General features: G+C 41.5%; 1 protein-coding gene across 3 annotated transcripts in view; it reads left to right on the top strand.

The window, feature by feature from the left end:
• The first annotated feature begins 3504 nt into the window (after positions 1-3504).
• Positions 3505-16769, top strand: part of PRSS12 (serine protease 12) — a 70871-nt gene continuing 57606 nt past the window's right edge. Inside the window, exon 1 of one of the 3 annotated variants that reach the window (XM_036091791.2) lies at positions 3505-4368. In XM_036091791.2, the coding sequence (XP_035947684.1) occupies positions 3711-4368 (658 nt within the window). In that variant the 5' untranslated portion in view covers positions 3505-3710. The remainder of the gene's footprint in view (positions 4369-16769) is intronic. The other 2 variants (XM_078069177.1, XM_036091790.2) reach the window with 2 other exon arrangements.

The following is a 16769-nucleotide window of genomic DNA, read 5'->3' as shown; positions in this document are numbered from 1 at the left end:
CCATATAGGGATTACACCAAGATTAGGTAAATTTTTAAAAATAAAAATTTGGGGGTGCCTGGCTGGATCAGTTGGTAGAGCATGTGACTCTTAATCTCTGGGTCACGAGTTTGAGCCCCATGTTGGAGGTAAAGATTACTTAAAAATAAAATCTTTAAAAAAAAAATCAAAATTTTAGAAAGGTATTTTGTTCTGTTTTATAAAATTCAATTTTAAACAATAAAAAATGGAGCTCAAATGACTTAAGCAGAACTTTTCTTTTGCTCTTGAACACTACATATAAGGTCAACAGTCCGTATGTATGGTCTGGTTACGTGTTGTTAAATGTAGGGCTGCTGTTGTAGTCATGGGTCCTCAGACATCTTCATGGCTGATGGCTGGCAGAGAAGAGTGTGACCAACATGGGCAGAGGTGTAAACTTTACCTCCACTGCCAGAGACTTCCTGCTGACAGCACACATCTGCCTTTCAATCACTGTGTCATTCATTTAGCAATTCATCACATGTATTCTGGACCTTTTCCTTTATTTTCTTAAACTTTTAGTAAATATTATTCTTTTGTTGTATTCCCCTGCTCTAACAGCCTGATCATGCCTTATCGTTTCAAATCTCTCATGGTGCCCACAAAGGCTTTCATAGGATTCGATTTTTTTTTCCTTTTATGTGAAGGAGCAGTGCTCAGTGTTCTTTTAGCAAATTGTTTGCGCTTGGAATTGTACAAGTCAATGCTGATTTTATGCCATATGTTCAAAAACTCTTCGCTTCTCCAAATATAGGCAATACCCAAATTGCAAATGGAACTTGTCCAAAAGTTATTTTGTATACTGGTTTTTGGAACTCTGTAAAAATAATATGCATATTGGTTGTATTTCCAAACAGGACAACACAAGAGCTATTCAACCCATCATGGATGTGAAGTAAAATCATCTCCTAAACAACCATAAAACCAAATGTTTATACATACATAAAACATAGTTGTCTTGGGAAATGCAGGTATGCAGATATGTATGTACCCCACCCCTACACCCAAGACTGCCCCCCCTGCTGTGATATCAACCCGCAGACGCCCCTCTTCACTTTTCTAGGTTTTAGGCCATGAGGCTGTGGGTAGTTAAGCTCTTGGGACTGAAATCAGTGAGGTTGCACGATGGAATCCGGAGGTCGCAGAGCTGACAAGGGGTATTACGGGGACCTCCTGGGGCCTTCTAAGTGTTGTGGTGGGGAAATGCCTGCAAGGTGTCAAATATTTGTTTCTTTCAGTTCTTTTCCCTGCTCCTTTGTTGCTGCTGAAGGGATTGCAAGGCAGAAAAAAAAATCAGCAGTGGAGTTTTTGCAGTTGTAACAAGATGGAATTGCCTCCCCCTTTCCTGTGGCTTTGATATCTATGATAGAGGGTGATGAGAATCTGAGGAAGGATCTGCGGCTAGCGGCTAGGTAGTGCCTAATCCAGGCAGAAGGAGAGAATTTCTCCTTGCAAACACCCCTCCTCCCCACAAAACACACACTGTGATGTGGTGGTGGGAGAAGAAATGCACTTCAGGGATTGGATCCCGACTGGATATCCTAAACGTCTGCATGTTGGTAGCAGCAAGGAGGCATGAAAGAAGAGAGGGAAGGAAAATATTAGCAGAGGAGGGAAGTGATATGTAAAGGACAGGTCTGTTTAGGTCATACTTTGCCTGTAAAAGAGAGGACAAAACCTAAATTGAGTCCCCTAAATTCATAGTCCAATTACATAAATGCCATTTTATTTCCAAGGAAACATGTTTTAAAACCTACATGATTAAATCCAGATGTGGAATTTTCTGTGGGTAACTCCACTTTGTCTGTGTCAGCTTTATAATTTGTTAAATGTAAGTAGACCTTGGATTTACTCTCTTCTCTCTCATGATTTCCCTCTCTTCAAGATACATAGCTGTGTGGGAACTAGGTTTGCTGGCAAAACCCCATGAAGTGTGAGGACAGTCGGTGGAGTGAGCCATGCAGGGGAAGGAGGGCAGCAGGATCTGAGCAAGGCAGCCAGAATCCCAAGGCAGAAGGTGGAGAAACAGGTGGACAACTCCTATTAGAACTGTCACCTATTATATCAAGAATCTGTGATTGGTGAACTCTAAAATAAGTAAATAAACCTCTCTTCCACAAGTACCCTTTTAATTATGCTTTTGGAGCCAGAAAAATATTAGTAAAAAAAAAAAAGACAAAACTCAAAATGGTGCATACAAGCATCTTGAATAAAAACATCTTGAATAAAGATTTGACAAACACACCTTGGGATTCCTAATATTTTTTTGCCCAATTCATTCTGAAATAAAATCAATTATTTAATTAAATAAGAGTGGGGAAAATCAATAAAATGATTCACAAAAGTTAAACTAAAATGGATTATTTGAGCTAGGTTAGAGACTTAAATCAGTTTCTAATTGAAACTTAGGTTTTAACAATAAATGTTTAAGTTATGCTCAGGTTTTCTTCGGGATACATTAAATTATGGGACAGTAGTCCTCTCTCACACTTAAAAATGATTACCAGAAAGTAAATATTACCGTCTCTTTGGTCTTCCTTTTCCTTGTTTAACTTCAGTGGCATGGTCAGGAACCACAGAAAGGAGAAATCCTAAAATATCCAACTCCAGTGATTTTTAAAAAATTCGAAGCCAGCTTTTTGGGGGATGGAGAGTGGAGCTGTTGAAAGGCTCTACTAAGGTAAGGTCAAGCCAACAGGGCGGCTTCAAAATCACCAGCAGTGAGTCCACTTTGGAGAGGCAAATGTGTAAGCTTAACTTAAGTCTGTTGCCCTGCAAAAACGAGGCAGGTGTTAGAGGGATGGACTTTTTGGATAGGATGGAGACCCGGACGGATGAAGTCTTCTCTGGTTAGAAAGGAAATTTGATATTAAGAGGGCCTCACTGAATCCCAGTAATAACCAGACAACTGGTGTTGTCCAGCGCACCCGGTGGAAAGTGGGAGGCAGGAAGTAGAAAGGCTCAAGCTCCTTTCCCTGGGTCAGTTCAGGAATTTAATTTCAGCAAATGTTTATTGGAGCCTAATAAGTGTTGGGCACAGTGTTAAGCTCTGGGATATAAAGCTAAATGAAACGTGGTCTTGTCCTTGAGGAGCTCACACTTCAGTAAAATGGCTTCAACATTCCTCATGTGCTTTGTTAACTCTTATCCTGGGACTTGTCAGGGGAGAGTTGTAACTAATACATCCACGCTTCCGAAGTTTTCAAAACCAAGAAAACGAGACACGGCGCGGGGGTGGAGGAGACATGGCTGCAGGAACTGGTGCCAAGCTTGGGAGCCGCCAGACTCGGGGCTCTGATGGTGTTGCCTTCTGGCAAGGAGCAGCCAAGACCTTCCCCCGCACTGGCATCCTCGAGCTTGGCTGGGGCACAGGGAGGCTGCGGCGGTGCCAGCAGCTGGTCTGGCCTGGACGGTGACAGCCGGGAGCCCGCTAGTAGGTCGAGCGGAGGTCCGGCTCCGGGACGAGACTGCGCGCCCCGCGCCCGCAGCCAGGGGGCAGAGTTCCCGGGCTCGTGCCACCGCTGGCTACCTGGGGCTCAGTCCCCACCACTCCCCGCCGAGTCCGCGCCTTCTCTTTGCGAGTCCTCTCCACCATCCGGGGCTCGGCAGAGCTCAAGATTTCACCGCCGGCGACCGCTTCCGAGGGGCAGGAGCGGAGGCGCAGCGCGCGACCCGCGGCGGGAGGCGAGATGGGGAGGGGAGGGCGGTCCGCGCGCGGGGGCGCGGGAGGGGACTCGAATGGGGGATTCGAGGGACGCTGCAGCCCCGCCCCCGCCCCCTCCTCTCCTCCTCTTCAGAACCGGAGGAGCCGGAGAGCATGGACCAAACCCTGCTGCTCTGGCACCATGACGCTCGCCCGCTTCGTGGTGGCTCTGGTTTTAGGGGCGCTCCCCGAAGTGATCGGCTTTGATCTCGTCGTCAGTAATCCCCTCCACCACCGCTATCGCCATTCGCTCCTTCGAGGGCCCCGGCACCCTTATTACCTTCCCACCCAGCAGCGGCAACAGAGGACGCCTCCGCCGCCCCCTCTACCGCGCGTCCCGCGCCCCCCGCCGGCGCTGCATGCCCAGCGCCTGCATGCCCTCCACGCCGGGCGCACGCCGGGGCCGCACCACCGGGACTGCCCCGCCGGCGAGCCCTGGGTCAACGTGACGGACTTCGGCGCCCCTTGTCTGCGCTGGGCAGAGGTGCCACCCTTCCTCGAGCGGTCGCCCCCGGCGAGCTGGGCTCAGCTGCGAGGGCAGCGCCACAACTTCTGTCGGAGCCCCGACGGCGCGGGCCGACCCTGGTGCTTCTATGGGCACGCCCACGGCAAGGTGGACTGGGGCTACTGCGACTGCAGACACGGTGAGTGGTCCCAGGACAGCGGCGGCAGCTCGGGACTGGCGGGGAGCCAGCCTGGCTCGTCCAGGGCGTTAGATGTGCCTTGAAGAAAAGGGCTGCTAGTGTGGGGTTTCGGGTTTGCATTGCCGGGTGTGATGGTTGGCTGCCGCCGAGTTACCAGCAAAGTACATTGGTACGGTGATTTTAAATTAGCGAGGCGTGCTTTGTGTGGGAAAGTTGTGAGGATAGTTCTTGTGCAAGGTGCTGCGCCCTGGGTTCGTGGATATGGCCTCTGGCCACTGCTCTGTGTGTGTGTGTGTGTGTGTGTGTGTGTACACGCGTGCTCGTCGGGTGGATGTGTGTGCGTTGGGTGGATACGTGTTCTTTAGGTCAGTTTGCCTTGAGGGTGTTACCATATTTACACGAAAGAGGCAAAGTAAAGGAGGAGATAAAGTTTCTAATTACGTTATGGAAAGAGAATATTAAATCTAATATGACAACCAATAATAACCTTACCCCCTCCCCATAGACCCCTATTTGGAAGAATGTGATACATTTTTTGCCTTCACTCTCACCACTGACCTATGTTTGAAAAAATATGGCAAAATTTCCTGGTCAGAATACAACTTGTCAAAATGATGTTCACTTTCTGGGGCACAATTTGGTAAATATTATCAGTGAGTGAAGAGAAAAGAAAGGAAAAAGAGATAGTAACTATCTTAGGGAAGAAGCAACTTGATATAGTCAAATGCAGTTTTCAAGGATGCCATTTTTTAGCTGTATATGTTCTTTGTGGGCAATTGGGATTAGCTGGTGACATCAAGAGATAAAGTTGGTAAGATGTTTTGGTTTTATGGTACAATGAAAACATATTAGTAGGTTTAATGTAAGTAAATGATCTGCCTTTGAACAGTGCTTCACTTTGAGTTGTTGGGGTTTTGTTTAACATTAGGGCTTCCCCCCCCACACACACCCCTTCTTTAATAGCTGGGAAGAAAAACTTTTTGTCCTTCAAAGTTTGAATTTTCCTTCAAACATCTTGTTGGCAGCTCTCCATCTAAGCTATGGGGCAGGGGTTTCATGAATTGGGATTCTGAAATATGTTGTACTTTATACCTTTTGGAGGTAATTTGGAGGTTGGCTTTCATAGTGCCATTTTTTTCCTACAGACATTTTTATTTATCTGAATTGCATTAGCTTTGAGTTAAAGGAAAGTGATAGGAAGGTTAAGATCAATTATTCTTCATCCTGGAGAATGAAGTCATTGCTATACTTGTGTTTCATGGACAGAATGCCAATGTGGCTATAAAAAAAATTGAGGTGATATCAGGCAAAGAGCTCTAGCAGTGTCTCATTTTTTACTGTAAGAGATTATCTGTTGTAAAATATCATGTTCAGCAAACATTGGAATTTTTTTCACTTTCCTGTTACTGTAATAAATTTCTTTTTTTTCTTTTTTTTTTTTTTTAAGATTTTATTTATTTATTTGACAGAGAGAGAGAGCGAGAGAGGGAACACAAGCAGGGGGACTGGGAGAGGGAGAAGCAGGCTTCCTGCTGAGCAGGGAGCCTGATGCGGGGCTCGATCCCAGGACTTGGGATCATGACCTGAGCCGAAGGCAGACGCTTAACGACTCTTATTTTTAAATGTATATTTAGGATATATAATGTAAATATACTGAAAAAATGGAATTCAAAGTTAAAACAATATAGTGATAAATTGCTCTCTTTCTGACACATAACTCCTTTAACTTCATATTGCAAACGAAGAGAGTAGGTTGTTCTTTGTTTTCCCCCTTGTGTTGAAGAGAAATTTAAATCTAACAGCAGCACAGACTCTTTGTGATGTTTTTATGTTCATAGCTAATTCTCACCAGACAGAATCCCAAACACTGCATAATCGTTGTGTGTGCAGTATTTCCTGGGGCAAAGTGATTGAACACAAGAGAAACAAAAGAAACCACCCAAGATGGGAGATAAATGTCTCCCCCACCCCCAGAACAGGAAAACAATTGGCTGGCTATGTAATCATTAATTACTTCCCCAGACCCAGTCTTGATAACCAGAACTTCCCATCCTTTCATTTACTCACGTTCTGATTAGGCATGATCCATTCCTTTGAAATGACTGGCATGTTCTGAACATACTTATGGCTTTCTGGCCTTGGTCCTACATTTCACTGAGGAGGGTAAACAAAGCTATCATGGAGTAGTGAAAAGAATATGGAATTATGCTTTAGAAAACACTGGTGTCCGTTTTGGCTCTGGCAGTAGCTATGTAGTGTTGGGTAAGACTCTGAACTCCCAGAGCTTTGGTTTCCTTATCTGCAGAAAAGCAGTTTTTGAGTAGATTAATTCAAAGAACTTTTCCAGCTCTGAGCATGTACCAAAATAACCTGGCCTGATAATACCTAGGATTCATTGAACATTCACTCTGTGTTGGATGCTGAGCTAAGCATTTTATATATTAGTTTTCTCATTTCATTCTCATAACAACATTAAAAGGTAGTGTACATTTTCATGTCACAACTCATTTTGCTCTAGTTCTTTAATTATATAAACATGGAGAAATATATGTGCTCTCTGATGATCCGATTTTCGTAGCTTAAGGACTAGTCTTAAAAGAGGAAAGGAATTATGTTTGGTCCAATGCACATGATCTCCTGTATCTTAGGATTTCGAAATATCTAGAGTTTTTTTTTTTCTTTACAAAAAACAACTAGAACAAAAGGAAAGAAAATTTATAGTAGTGAGATCCCTCCTTTAAGAAATAAACTGGAGGCCAGAGTCACGTATCTAGTTACATTGAGAGAAATGAGGAAGTTGGTGCCTTTAAGGTCTAAGCCTAGTTGAAGGGGCGCTGAGGGGATCTCAGATTAGCGAAGGCAAGGTGTGGACACTCCAGTGGCTCAAATGTCTCAGAGTGAGAAAGATGCCTGGGCTCTAATTGTATGAAACCGTGAATTAGTAATAAAGAGTCATTTGGAGGATTGGAATTAACCCTAAATCAGCCCAGGGAGTTTGTTCTTATAATGAGCACCTAGGAACTTCTTAAAATGCAGATGCCTAGGCTCTAGCCTTCAGAAGCCCTGATTAAGTAATCATTAGATCTGTCTCAGGAATGTGCATTTCTGACGAGCAGTCAAGGTGATTTGGATGCTGAAGACCCTTTATCACACTTGGGAAAACCATGGGAGGGCATCAGAACCCATCTAGAATGTATAGTGGTGGGTGATTAGGTAGACTGAGTCCACCATCTGTGACTTAATTCTGCTAGGTGTAGGATCAAGAAGAAGGCATGCCAATCTATGGTTAACTTTTTGTGTCATTCTAGGAAATGGCACCACTGTTTTTCATTTGACTGGTGTGGGATAATAATAACCTAGTTCACCAGAGTATGATTATTAACTGCACGTGAGCTAGGTTATTTTTTATGTTTCTACAGAAAGAATTAACACGCAAATGATTCTCCCCCCCTACCCCCCGCATACCCTGCAGTAATTTAGAGCTTCCCGACTAGGAAGGGAAAATCACTTTCCAGTCACTGGTTGGCATGACAGGTGGGACAACTTGACGCTGTGCTAACTACTCTCCATTACAAGCAGCCGAGCGGAACTCAGCCATCGGTGACTGATGACTGATGGGTAGAACAGGTACAATAAGAGATGATAATGCTCTAATGATGGAGATGTCACCAGAAGGAATGATTCCTAGACCTGACTTTTTGTCATGTCATCATGGTAAGCTGTTCATATGCATGTATCCTCTGCAATCTCCTGATTCAAACAGAGGTAGCAGACTTGTGGGACAATTGTTTACAGGCTGTACTCTTTGAAGTCCATCTGGTGTTTGAAGTGAATGTTAATTAAAAAGTTGGCTGAAAACTGTCCCTTTTAAAAAAAATGCTGCATCTTGATTCTGTGTACAGGTTCTCAGAAACATTAGCAATACCAGATTTGATATATTTCCTGGCTGGATTTTAAATTTTGAGCTCAATCTGCTCTTCAGGATAAGGCAGATGTAAAATACTTTGATTTGAGGCATTGTCTGACTCTTTACTAGTCCGAAGACTTGTTTTTAAGACGAAAATAAGATATCTAGTTACTGTTGCCTTTTTAAAAACGTTTTATTTATTTGAGAGAGAGAGAGAGAGAGGATGAGTGGGAGGTGCAGAGGGAAAGAGGAGAGAGAATCTCAAGCATGTGAACTAGGAGCCAGATACAGGGCTCGATCTCATCACCCTAACATCATGACCTGAGCCAAAGTCAAGCAAGAGTCCAGTGTTTAACTGACTGAGCCACCCAGGTGCCCCTAGATTCTATTGCCTTTTGTGAGTGATTATCTGTGAGTGTAAATAGATATGTGGCCATTGTCTTTGGGTGTGTGTGTGTGTGTGTGTGTTAAGGTAATCTTTGTAAAAGTGATTTGGTTCATAGGTGCCTGGGTGGCTCACTGGGTTAAGTGTCCGCCTTCAGCTCAGGTCATGATCTCAAAGTCCTGGGTTGGAGCCCCACTTTGAGCCCTAGTCCTGCTCCTTGCTCATAAGGGAGTCTGCTTCTCCCCCTCCCTCTGGCCCTCCCCCTGCTCCTGCTTTCTCTTTCTCAAATAAATAAATAAAATCTTTAAAAAGAAAAAAAAAAGTGATTTGGTTTGTAATTGTGGAGGCAAACCTAAATATACAGCAATAAGATACTACGCAGAGGTTCCCTTCATTTGATGGATACTACGGAGCTACTAAAGTGATAATTATAAAGATTATATATAAAAAATGGAAAAATGCTTATAATAATGTTAAAGGGAAAAGATAGATACCAAATTTATATACATTATGATTGTGAAAATAAAGATGCCTTTGGAAGAGGAAAAAAATTGTAATTACATACTTGGGTATGAGTGTGGCTTGGATCAGTTAAGGTGGTTTTGATGGCAAAGACTAGAAAACCCAATTCAAAACAACTGAAGCAATGAGGAGATTTGTTGTTCATATTACAAGAGGTTGGGCTCCAACGTGGTACAAATGTTTCTCTGCTATTCTTTTGGCTCCTCTGTTCTCTAAGTGTGGCTTATTCCGGGCTTCCCACTGAGACAGGATAGCCTGCAGAAGAAAGAAAGGGCCCCTCCTCATGTAGGTCACATAGAAAGCAAGGAAACCTTTGAGAATTTCACACCCCCCCACTTCCTCCTGCATTTCATTGGCCAAGACTGGATCACATGTTCCTCTGGCACTCTCTGGAAAGGAAAATTCGATTAACACAATTGGGTAGTTTAATCAGGATTAATCTCAGAACAACTATGGGCTCTCCTGCAGGAGGAAGTGAGGTTGTTGTTGAGGAGAACCAACAGGGTCTGCTAAGAGATATGGTTGGAGTTTGTCCTTGCATTTGGGAAATTTAATGCGATGAAAAATAGTAGCAAGTAGGGGCGCCTGGGTGGCTCAGTTGGTTGAGCCGCTGCCTTCGGCTCAGGTCATGATCCCAGGGTCCTGGGATTGAGCCCCGCATCGGGCTCCCTGCTCAGCGAGAGCCTGCCTCTCCCTCTCCCTCTGCCTAGTTGTGCTCTCTCTGTCAAATAAATAAAAATAAAAAAAAAATTTTAAAAAATAGTAGTTAGTAATTTTAAAAAATTGTTCTGTGAAATGCTACATTTATTTTTCGGCTGAATCTAGATGAATCACATTTAGCCCCTGATTTGATTGAAAAAGCATGTTTTCTTGTTTTAAGATGCTATTTGCAGGTCTGGCAAATTTATGTCTGAAGTAAATAATTCCATAATTGTTAAGAATATGGAAGTTAGCTCAGTTGTGAGGTAAACACTTTAATTCTAATTTTGAAGCTTCCCCCATCCCTGAATTAACTCATAAAGCAGGCAGTCCTCTGAAATCTCTTCCTTTAGGCTGCATCTTAAACAGGCATTAAGTTCTGCACTATGCGAACAATTGATTGAGATTGCCTTCCATGTGGTTGGCACCCTGTTCAGGAAATGTTTATTTTTGCCTCTTTCGCATCTTACTTTTCCAGGGCAGTCTCCCCCCTCCCCACTCCCCTTTCGTCCTGCAAGTCAGCCCAACAATATTGATAAAAATTTTATTGTATGCAAAGCACTAAAATAATGAGATTTTTCCCCCACTACAAGACACAACCTCAATACTTTTTATTAGGATCACCAGAGGGACACAAAGGGTGGAAAATGCTGGTTCTTATAACAAGGCAAGGATAGATTTCATTAAACATTTTCTGAGTTCACACTAGGAGCAGCAATTACAAAGATGAATAAGAAATCACCTGTGTCCTCTGGTTGAGGACACCCACTCTCTGATTGAGATGTCAGAAGAATACTAAGCATTTTCATTACCTTTCCTGTGATCCCTACTCTAGGAGACAGATAAGAGGATTACTATCAGGAGTAGTTTAATTTCATCACTCAGAGCTGAACAATGAAATGTTAATAACCATACCATTTGCTTATGTGTGAATAGTTCAGAGACACACAATTGGTGAAGTTTTCTGCTAGGGTTATATGCATGTGTTCTTAGTATTCCATCATTACACCATGGAGAGAGTCTTCTTTTGCATAATACTGTATAACGTTTTAAGTAGTAATTGATAAAATTTATAAATTTCTAATAATCTCAATGTAAATGGGTAGAATTGCTTTTAAGTATACTCTCTCAGGGGCGCCTGGGTGGCTCAGATGGTTAAGTGTCTGTCTGCCTTCGGCTCAGGTCATGATCCCAGGACTCTGGGATCAAGTCCCCCATCTTGTTCCTTGCTCAGCGGGGAGCCTGCTTCTCCCTCTCCTTCTCCTGCTCCCCCTTCTTGTGCTCTCTCATTCTGTCAAATAAATAAATAAAATCTTAAAAAAAAAAAAGATACTCTCTCATTGTTTAGATACTCTCTCATTTTGACTTAGACCAGTTGAGATTTTTTTTTTCTCAGCACTGAAGGTATCTACATGAATAATAAATGAACAACTAATATGAATTATGGATGTGAACTAATGGAGGCAGATATAGTTCAGTTGGAACTCAATCCGAGGGAATGTTTCATATGTTAAAAGATGATTTGATTTCATTTTGACGTGGCATGATTTGAATAAAATCTGTTTCACAATGCTAAAGCCAGTTTTGGTTATGGGTAAATATAATCATAGAAAAACATCAAAATTAAACTAGCCTCCTGTACTGTACTTGAAAAATTCAACTAACAACCTCCCAATTCAGTTGTTTTCAGGCAATGTGTATTTTTTCTGTATTTTATAATTAAGATAGGACATGATCATTTGGTGTATTTTCCCAGTGTTGCATTTGGTATAAGACATAGGATTATGTTTAATTCATTTGTGAAATATGTGTACTAAATTGTCCAGTATGTAATGGGCTTTTTTCTTTGGAATAGTTCATACATTGAAATTCCTCTATCCCTTTCAGCTTTAAGTATACTTTTTGTCCGAGATCTGAACGATAGCTTGATGTCACCAGCATTCATTCTTTCTGGTTCCACCAAAACAATAGCAATGACTAAAATTAATTATTTTGTGCTTCTGTGAAGATCAGTAATAGATGAGAAAGGATTTGTATGATAACAGTAATTTTATTTTACTCATTTATCGAATTGTGATTTTAAAAGATTTAAAAAATATATTTTTAATTCTATTCAGAAAACACTACTTCTTCCTTTTTGCTGGTTTTTCTTTCAAACAAGTGACTGCTATTCTATAAGTACATGTTAATTAATGAAATAGGCATACCTTTTCATTTGGTTTATTTTGGAATGAGCTGGATTCACAGACCAAAGACAGCTGACTCACCTGATTCCCTTCCTAGTATTTCTTTTAGTCTCCTTGAAGAATGGAGTATGAAAAGGATGGTTTTGCTAGCTGTCCAAGGAGGGGTAATACTATCATGGCTCTATTAGTTTGCTAGGGCTGCTGGAACGAGTACTGCAACTGAGTGGCTTAAACAACAGAAACATACAGGTTCACGATTCTGGAGGCTGAAAGTCCAAGATCAAGGTGTCAGCAGGGCAGCCCTTCCTCTGAAGACATCAGGGAAGGATCTGTTCATGGGATCTCTTAGCTTCTGGTAGTTCCATGGCTTGTGGGAAGTAACCCCAATCTTCAGGTGGTGTTCTCCCTCTGTGTGGACCTCTGTGTCTAAATTTCTCCTTTTTATAAGAACATAGTCATACTGGATTAGAGCCCACCCTAATGACTTCATGTTAACTTGGTCATCTGCAAAGACCTTGTTTCTAAATAAGGTCACATGCATAGGTAGTGGGGGTTAGCACTTCAACATTTTGGTGGGGGAGGAATAGAATTCATCACATTATAATAGCCTTACAAACTGACAAACCAATGAGACTTATTTAGGGAATTTTAATCTAGCTAGCTGTTTTCTGGAAGATTTCCTTGTCTCCACTGAGACTGATAAAATGGTTAAAGAGAATCCTTTTTTAATGTCTTTCCATTTTGGGAATTCTTGGTTTATTTTTATTTATTTATTTTTTTTATTTTAAGTAACCCTTCTGCCACACATGGGGTTCAAACTCATGATGCTGAGATCAAGAGTCACATGCTGTGTTGATGGAGCCAACCAGGTGCCTGGGGAATTCCTGCTTTTTAGCAAAATTGCCCATAAAACAAATTTGAGTAACATGCGTCTTTTACCTTCCCTTTCTTTTATAAAACTAGAGGTATGACTACGGAGAAGAAAAATAATAGTAAACTAAAATGACAAGTTCAACAGTTTTGGCGGGGAATTAAGATAGTAGAATTCTGAGCATTGTTGCACATTGACACATTTTTGCCTTTAGGTAATTGTAATACCAACAGGCAGTTGACTTTTTTTGGTGGTCGGGGTGGGGGGTGACAATCTATTTCAAGAACTCTGGAGAGTCCTCTCCATGATAGCTTTACAGTTCCAGACTTTCTTCTGGAAAGTTTTGTTTTATAATTATTTAATGCCTGTTTTAGTTGACCTAAAGGCTCTATTTGAGACTTCAAATTTTAAATTATAATTATTTACACATTTTACAAATAGAAACATTTAGAATAGAATAGTTTCCATCAGATTGGCACCTGAGAGACTTTAAGACAGTGCAGCCCATGTAGTCCAGAGACATTAGGTGAGACTGTGAGGAACATTGCAAAGTGCGTGGCTGGAGTAGGAGAGTGTGAGGGAAGGAAGAGGGATCAATTTTTTTTTTATTTAAAGATTTTATTTATTTATTTGACAGAGACACAGCGAGAGAGAGGGAACATAAGCAGGGGGAGTGGGAGAGGGAGAAGCAGGCTTCCCGCTGAGCAGGGAGCCCGATGCGGGGCTCGATCCCAGGACCCTGGGACCATGACCCGAGCTGAAGGCGGCCGCTTAACGACTGAACCACCCAGGCGCCCCGGGGGATCAATTTTTGATAATAAAAGAGCTTTACTATTACTTTAGCAATATAAATGAGTTTACCAGGCTTTGACCTTTTGTGGAGTGCTTCATTGTTTCATCCTATTCTTTTTTAATTGAGTTAAGGGTATTTCCCTCCCTTCACTTTGTAATTGTGCATCTATAAATTTGTGCAAATGTATAGTGCTCCTACAAATTTGTACAGCCCATGGGACTCCTCCACTGGAGGGTCAGCCTCAAATGTAGATCACAGAATAGTCCCTTCTCTCCTGTTTGCAGGGTGTAAAACCTCTTCAGGCTGTCTTACCCTTCTGCCTGGCTATTTAGTTCCATAAAATGGTAGATTAGCTGCAATATTTCAAATAGAATATTTCACATAGAATGGTGAAAGCCACGTGACATAATGCATAAAGTGCATTATGCAAAGAACATAAATGCATACACACGAAAAAGACATAAAATGCAAAGACATTGCAGTACTTTGCTCGGGTTCAGAGATGGGACCGTAGCAAGGACAGGAATCTAGGAGATAACTTAGAGACAGAGGAACAGTGGGAAGGGTGGGAAACTAGGAAATAGGTGGTCATGGCAGTTGATTTGGTCCAAATCTTCCTCAGCCATAAATTGAGGGAAATGAGTTACAGTTTTTAAGATTTTGACCATCTTGACCACTCTAAGAAAATAAATGAAGCAAGAGCAAAGTAAAACCAAAAACAAATAAAAACTGCAACGTATCTTAAATGTAGTGTAAATTGTGTGTTCAAACTTTTACTATTTTGGAGCATGTTATTCTGATATTTTTTAAAGTGCTCTTTCAAATAATTATTTGAAGAATTATGCACTTCCTAGAATTATCTCCCATTAAGAACTACTCACTCTGAGTCCAAAGTAGATAATTTCTCAGAATATGTTAGAAATTTTTATGACCTTATGAGAAGGTCATAAACTAGGTGGGGGTGGAGAGTGGAGCACTACTAGAAAGATGTGTGAGTTGGGGATGTTGGTGATGGAATGGATTCTGACAGAGAATTCATTAGTCATTGACATGCAAATTGACTTTCCAGAATTGTAAATATTTGTATTCATTTGTTAAAGGAAAATTGGATGAGCACTCCACATTTCTTGCCATATAGCAGAAGCAGCTAAATGAATCCAGGCTTTCAGAGCATGTTTGGAGAATCTGAGAAATGATGGTGGAGTTGATAATTCACCTGGAAGCTATTTCCAGCTCTGTCATTGCCATTATCATGATGCAAGCGTAGTAATTATACTTTATGCAGAGTTTTCTGTGTCTTATCTCCAAATGCCTTAATCATTTAGATTTTATGCAAGCATCATTTCTTCTTGATAACTTTTTGGTGATCTAGGCAGTATTTTGCATTTTATTATGATTTTTTAACGTGCATAAGTAGTGTTCTAGTTTGTTTCATTACTAGAACTTTCTTCCAACCCTTTGACATGAGTAATTTGGAGAAGGGGGATTAATAAAGAGATAATAGATTAATTTATTTTTTTAAAAGATTTTATTTATTTATTTGACAGAGAGAGACAGCGAGAGAGGGAACACAAGCAGGGGGAGTAGGAGAGGGAGAAGCAGGCTCCCCGCAGAGCAGGGAGCCTGATGTGGGGCTCGATCCCAGGACTCTGGGATCACGACCGGAGCCAAAGGCAGACACCCAATGATTGAACCACCCAGGCGCCCCTAGATTAATTTAAATATCATTTCAAGTAATGTTTGTTTGAGGTGAACAAATTAATTTTTTGAGTTGAAATAAAATGCTGGCATTTGCGATATTCATGATATTATGTAGGTTTCTATAGAAGAGATTTTGTGGTTAAAAAATCATTGAAGTTCAGTTAAACTCTTCAGACCTGTTTCTTTAAAAATGTTTTTGCAGGGGTGCCTGGGTGGCTTAGTCGGTTGGGCGTCTGCCTTTGGCTCAGATCATGATCCCAGGGTCCTGGAATTGAGCCCTGTGTCAGGGTCCCTGCTCAGTGGAGAGCCTGTTTCTCTCTCTCCCTCTACTGCTCCCCCTGCTTGTGTGCTCTCTCTCTCTCGCTCTCTCTCTCTCTCTCTGTAAAATAGATAAATAAAATCTTTTTTAAAAGTTTTGCAGTTCACGATTTTCATTGAGCTAAACAGGGCTTCCTCTTGCTTAGTCTGAATTAAAGAGGTTTGGAAAGTATGAATGACTTTGAGATTTATCTGCTATGTGAATGATCCATGCCCATGCTCTCTCCTAAATAATCAGGATTTGGCAGTATAATGTTTTGCCTCCATTTATTATTCTTTTCTTTGAATTAAATGACACTTTATGTTTGTCTTGAGACAAACAATATGTGTTTCTTAAATAGTTACATTTCTAAATGATGATGACTTGGAAAATAATAGATGCCTAGGCCAGTGCAAGTGAAATGAATGGGTAATTTGTGAATCTAATATTTTGGAAAATTATTTTAAAGCCAGACTTTGAAATAACTGAAATATGCAAAATCTGATGGAATTTTTTGGTAGAACTTACTTTCTTAACTTCTTTACTTATGAAATGAAGGCCATCATAAGTGACTTTTAACAGAGTTCTGTGAAATTCTTCAGCTGTCCGAGTTTGCTTTGTCTCTGCTTCAGTGTCCTGCTTGTGGCCTCCCAGTAGACGCTCTGCAAACTGTATTAGTAAGAAGGGAAATGTAGGGCCTCAATCCGCCTGCACTTAAGGGATGTTATTCCCCCCTCCCTCGGGGGTGCTTGCATTTTAATTTTGACTCTTTTCAAGACTGAAAAGAATGACTCAAATCATGGACCCTGGAGCAGCTACGTGAGGATGATATGTAAGGGGAAGCAAATTTCCAGGGGCACTCAATTAAACCAAACAATTCTACTTGGTGGGAATTTTCCCAAGACTGACATTAGGCAATGTCATCAACACCAACACCTTTTTGAAATTATAGACATAATCTTTAGAATTTCATGACTACCGCTTGAGGTTAAAAAGAGAAAAAGCATTTTGCTCTTTCGTGGTGAATAAATCAGCTGGA

This window comes from Halichoerus grypus, chromosome 3 (genome assembly GCF_964656455.1).
Source record: "Halichoerus grypus chromosome 3, mHalGry1.hap1.1, whole genome shotgun sequence".
NCBI lineage: Eukaryota > Metazoa > Chordata > Mammalia > Carnivora > Phocidae > Halichoerus > Halichoerus grypus.
The sequence above is the reverse complement of the archived record's forward strand: the minus strand, read 5'-3'. Positions and strand labels throughout refer to the sequence as shown.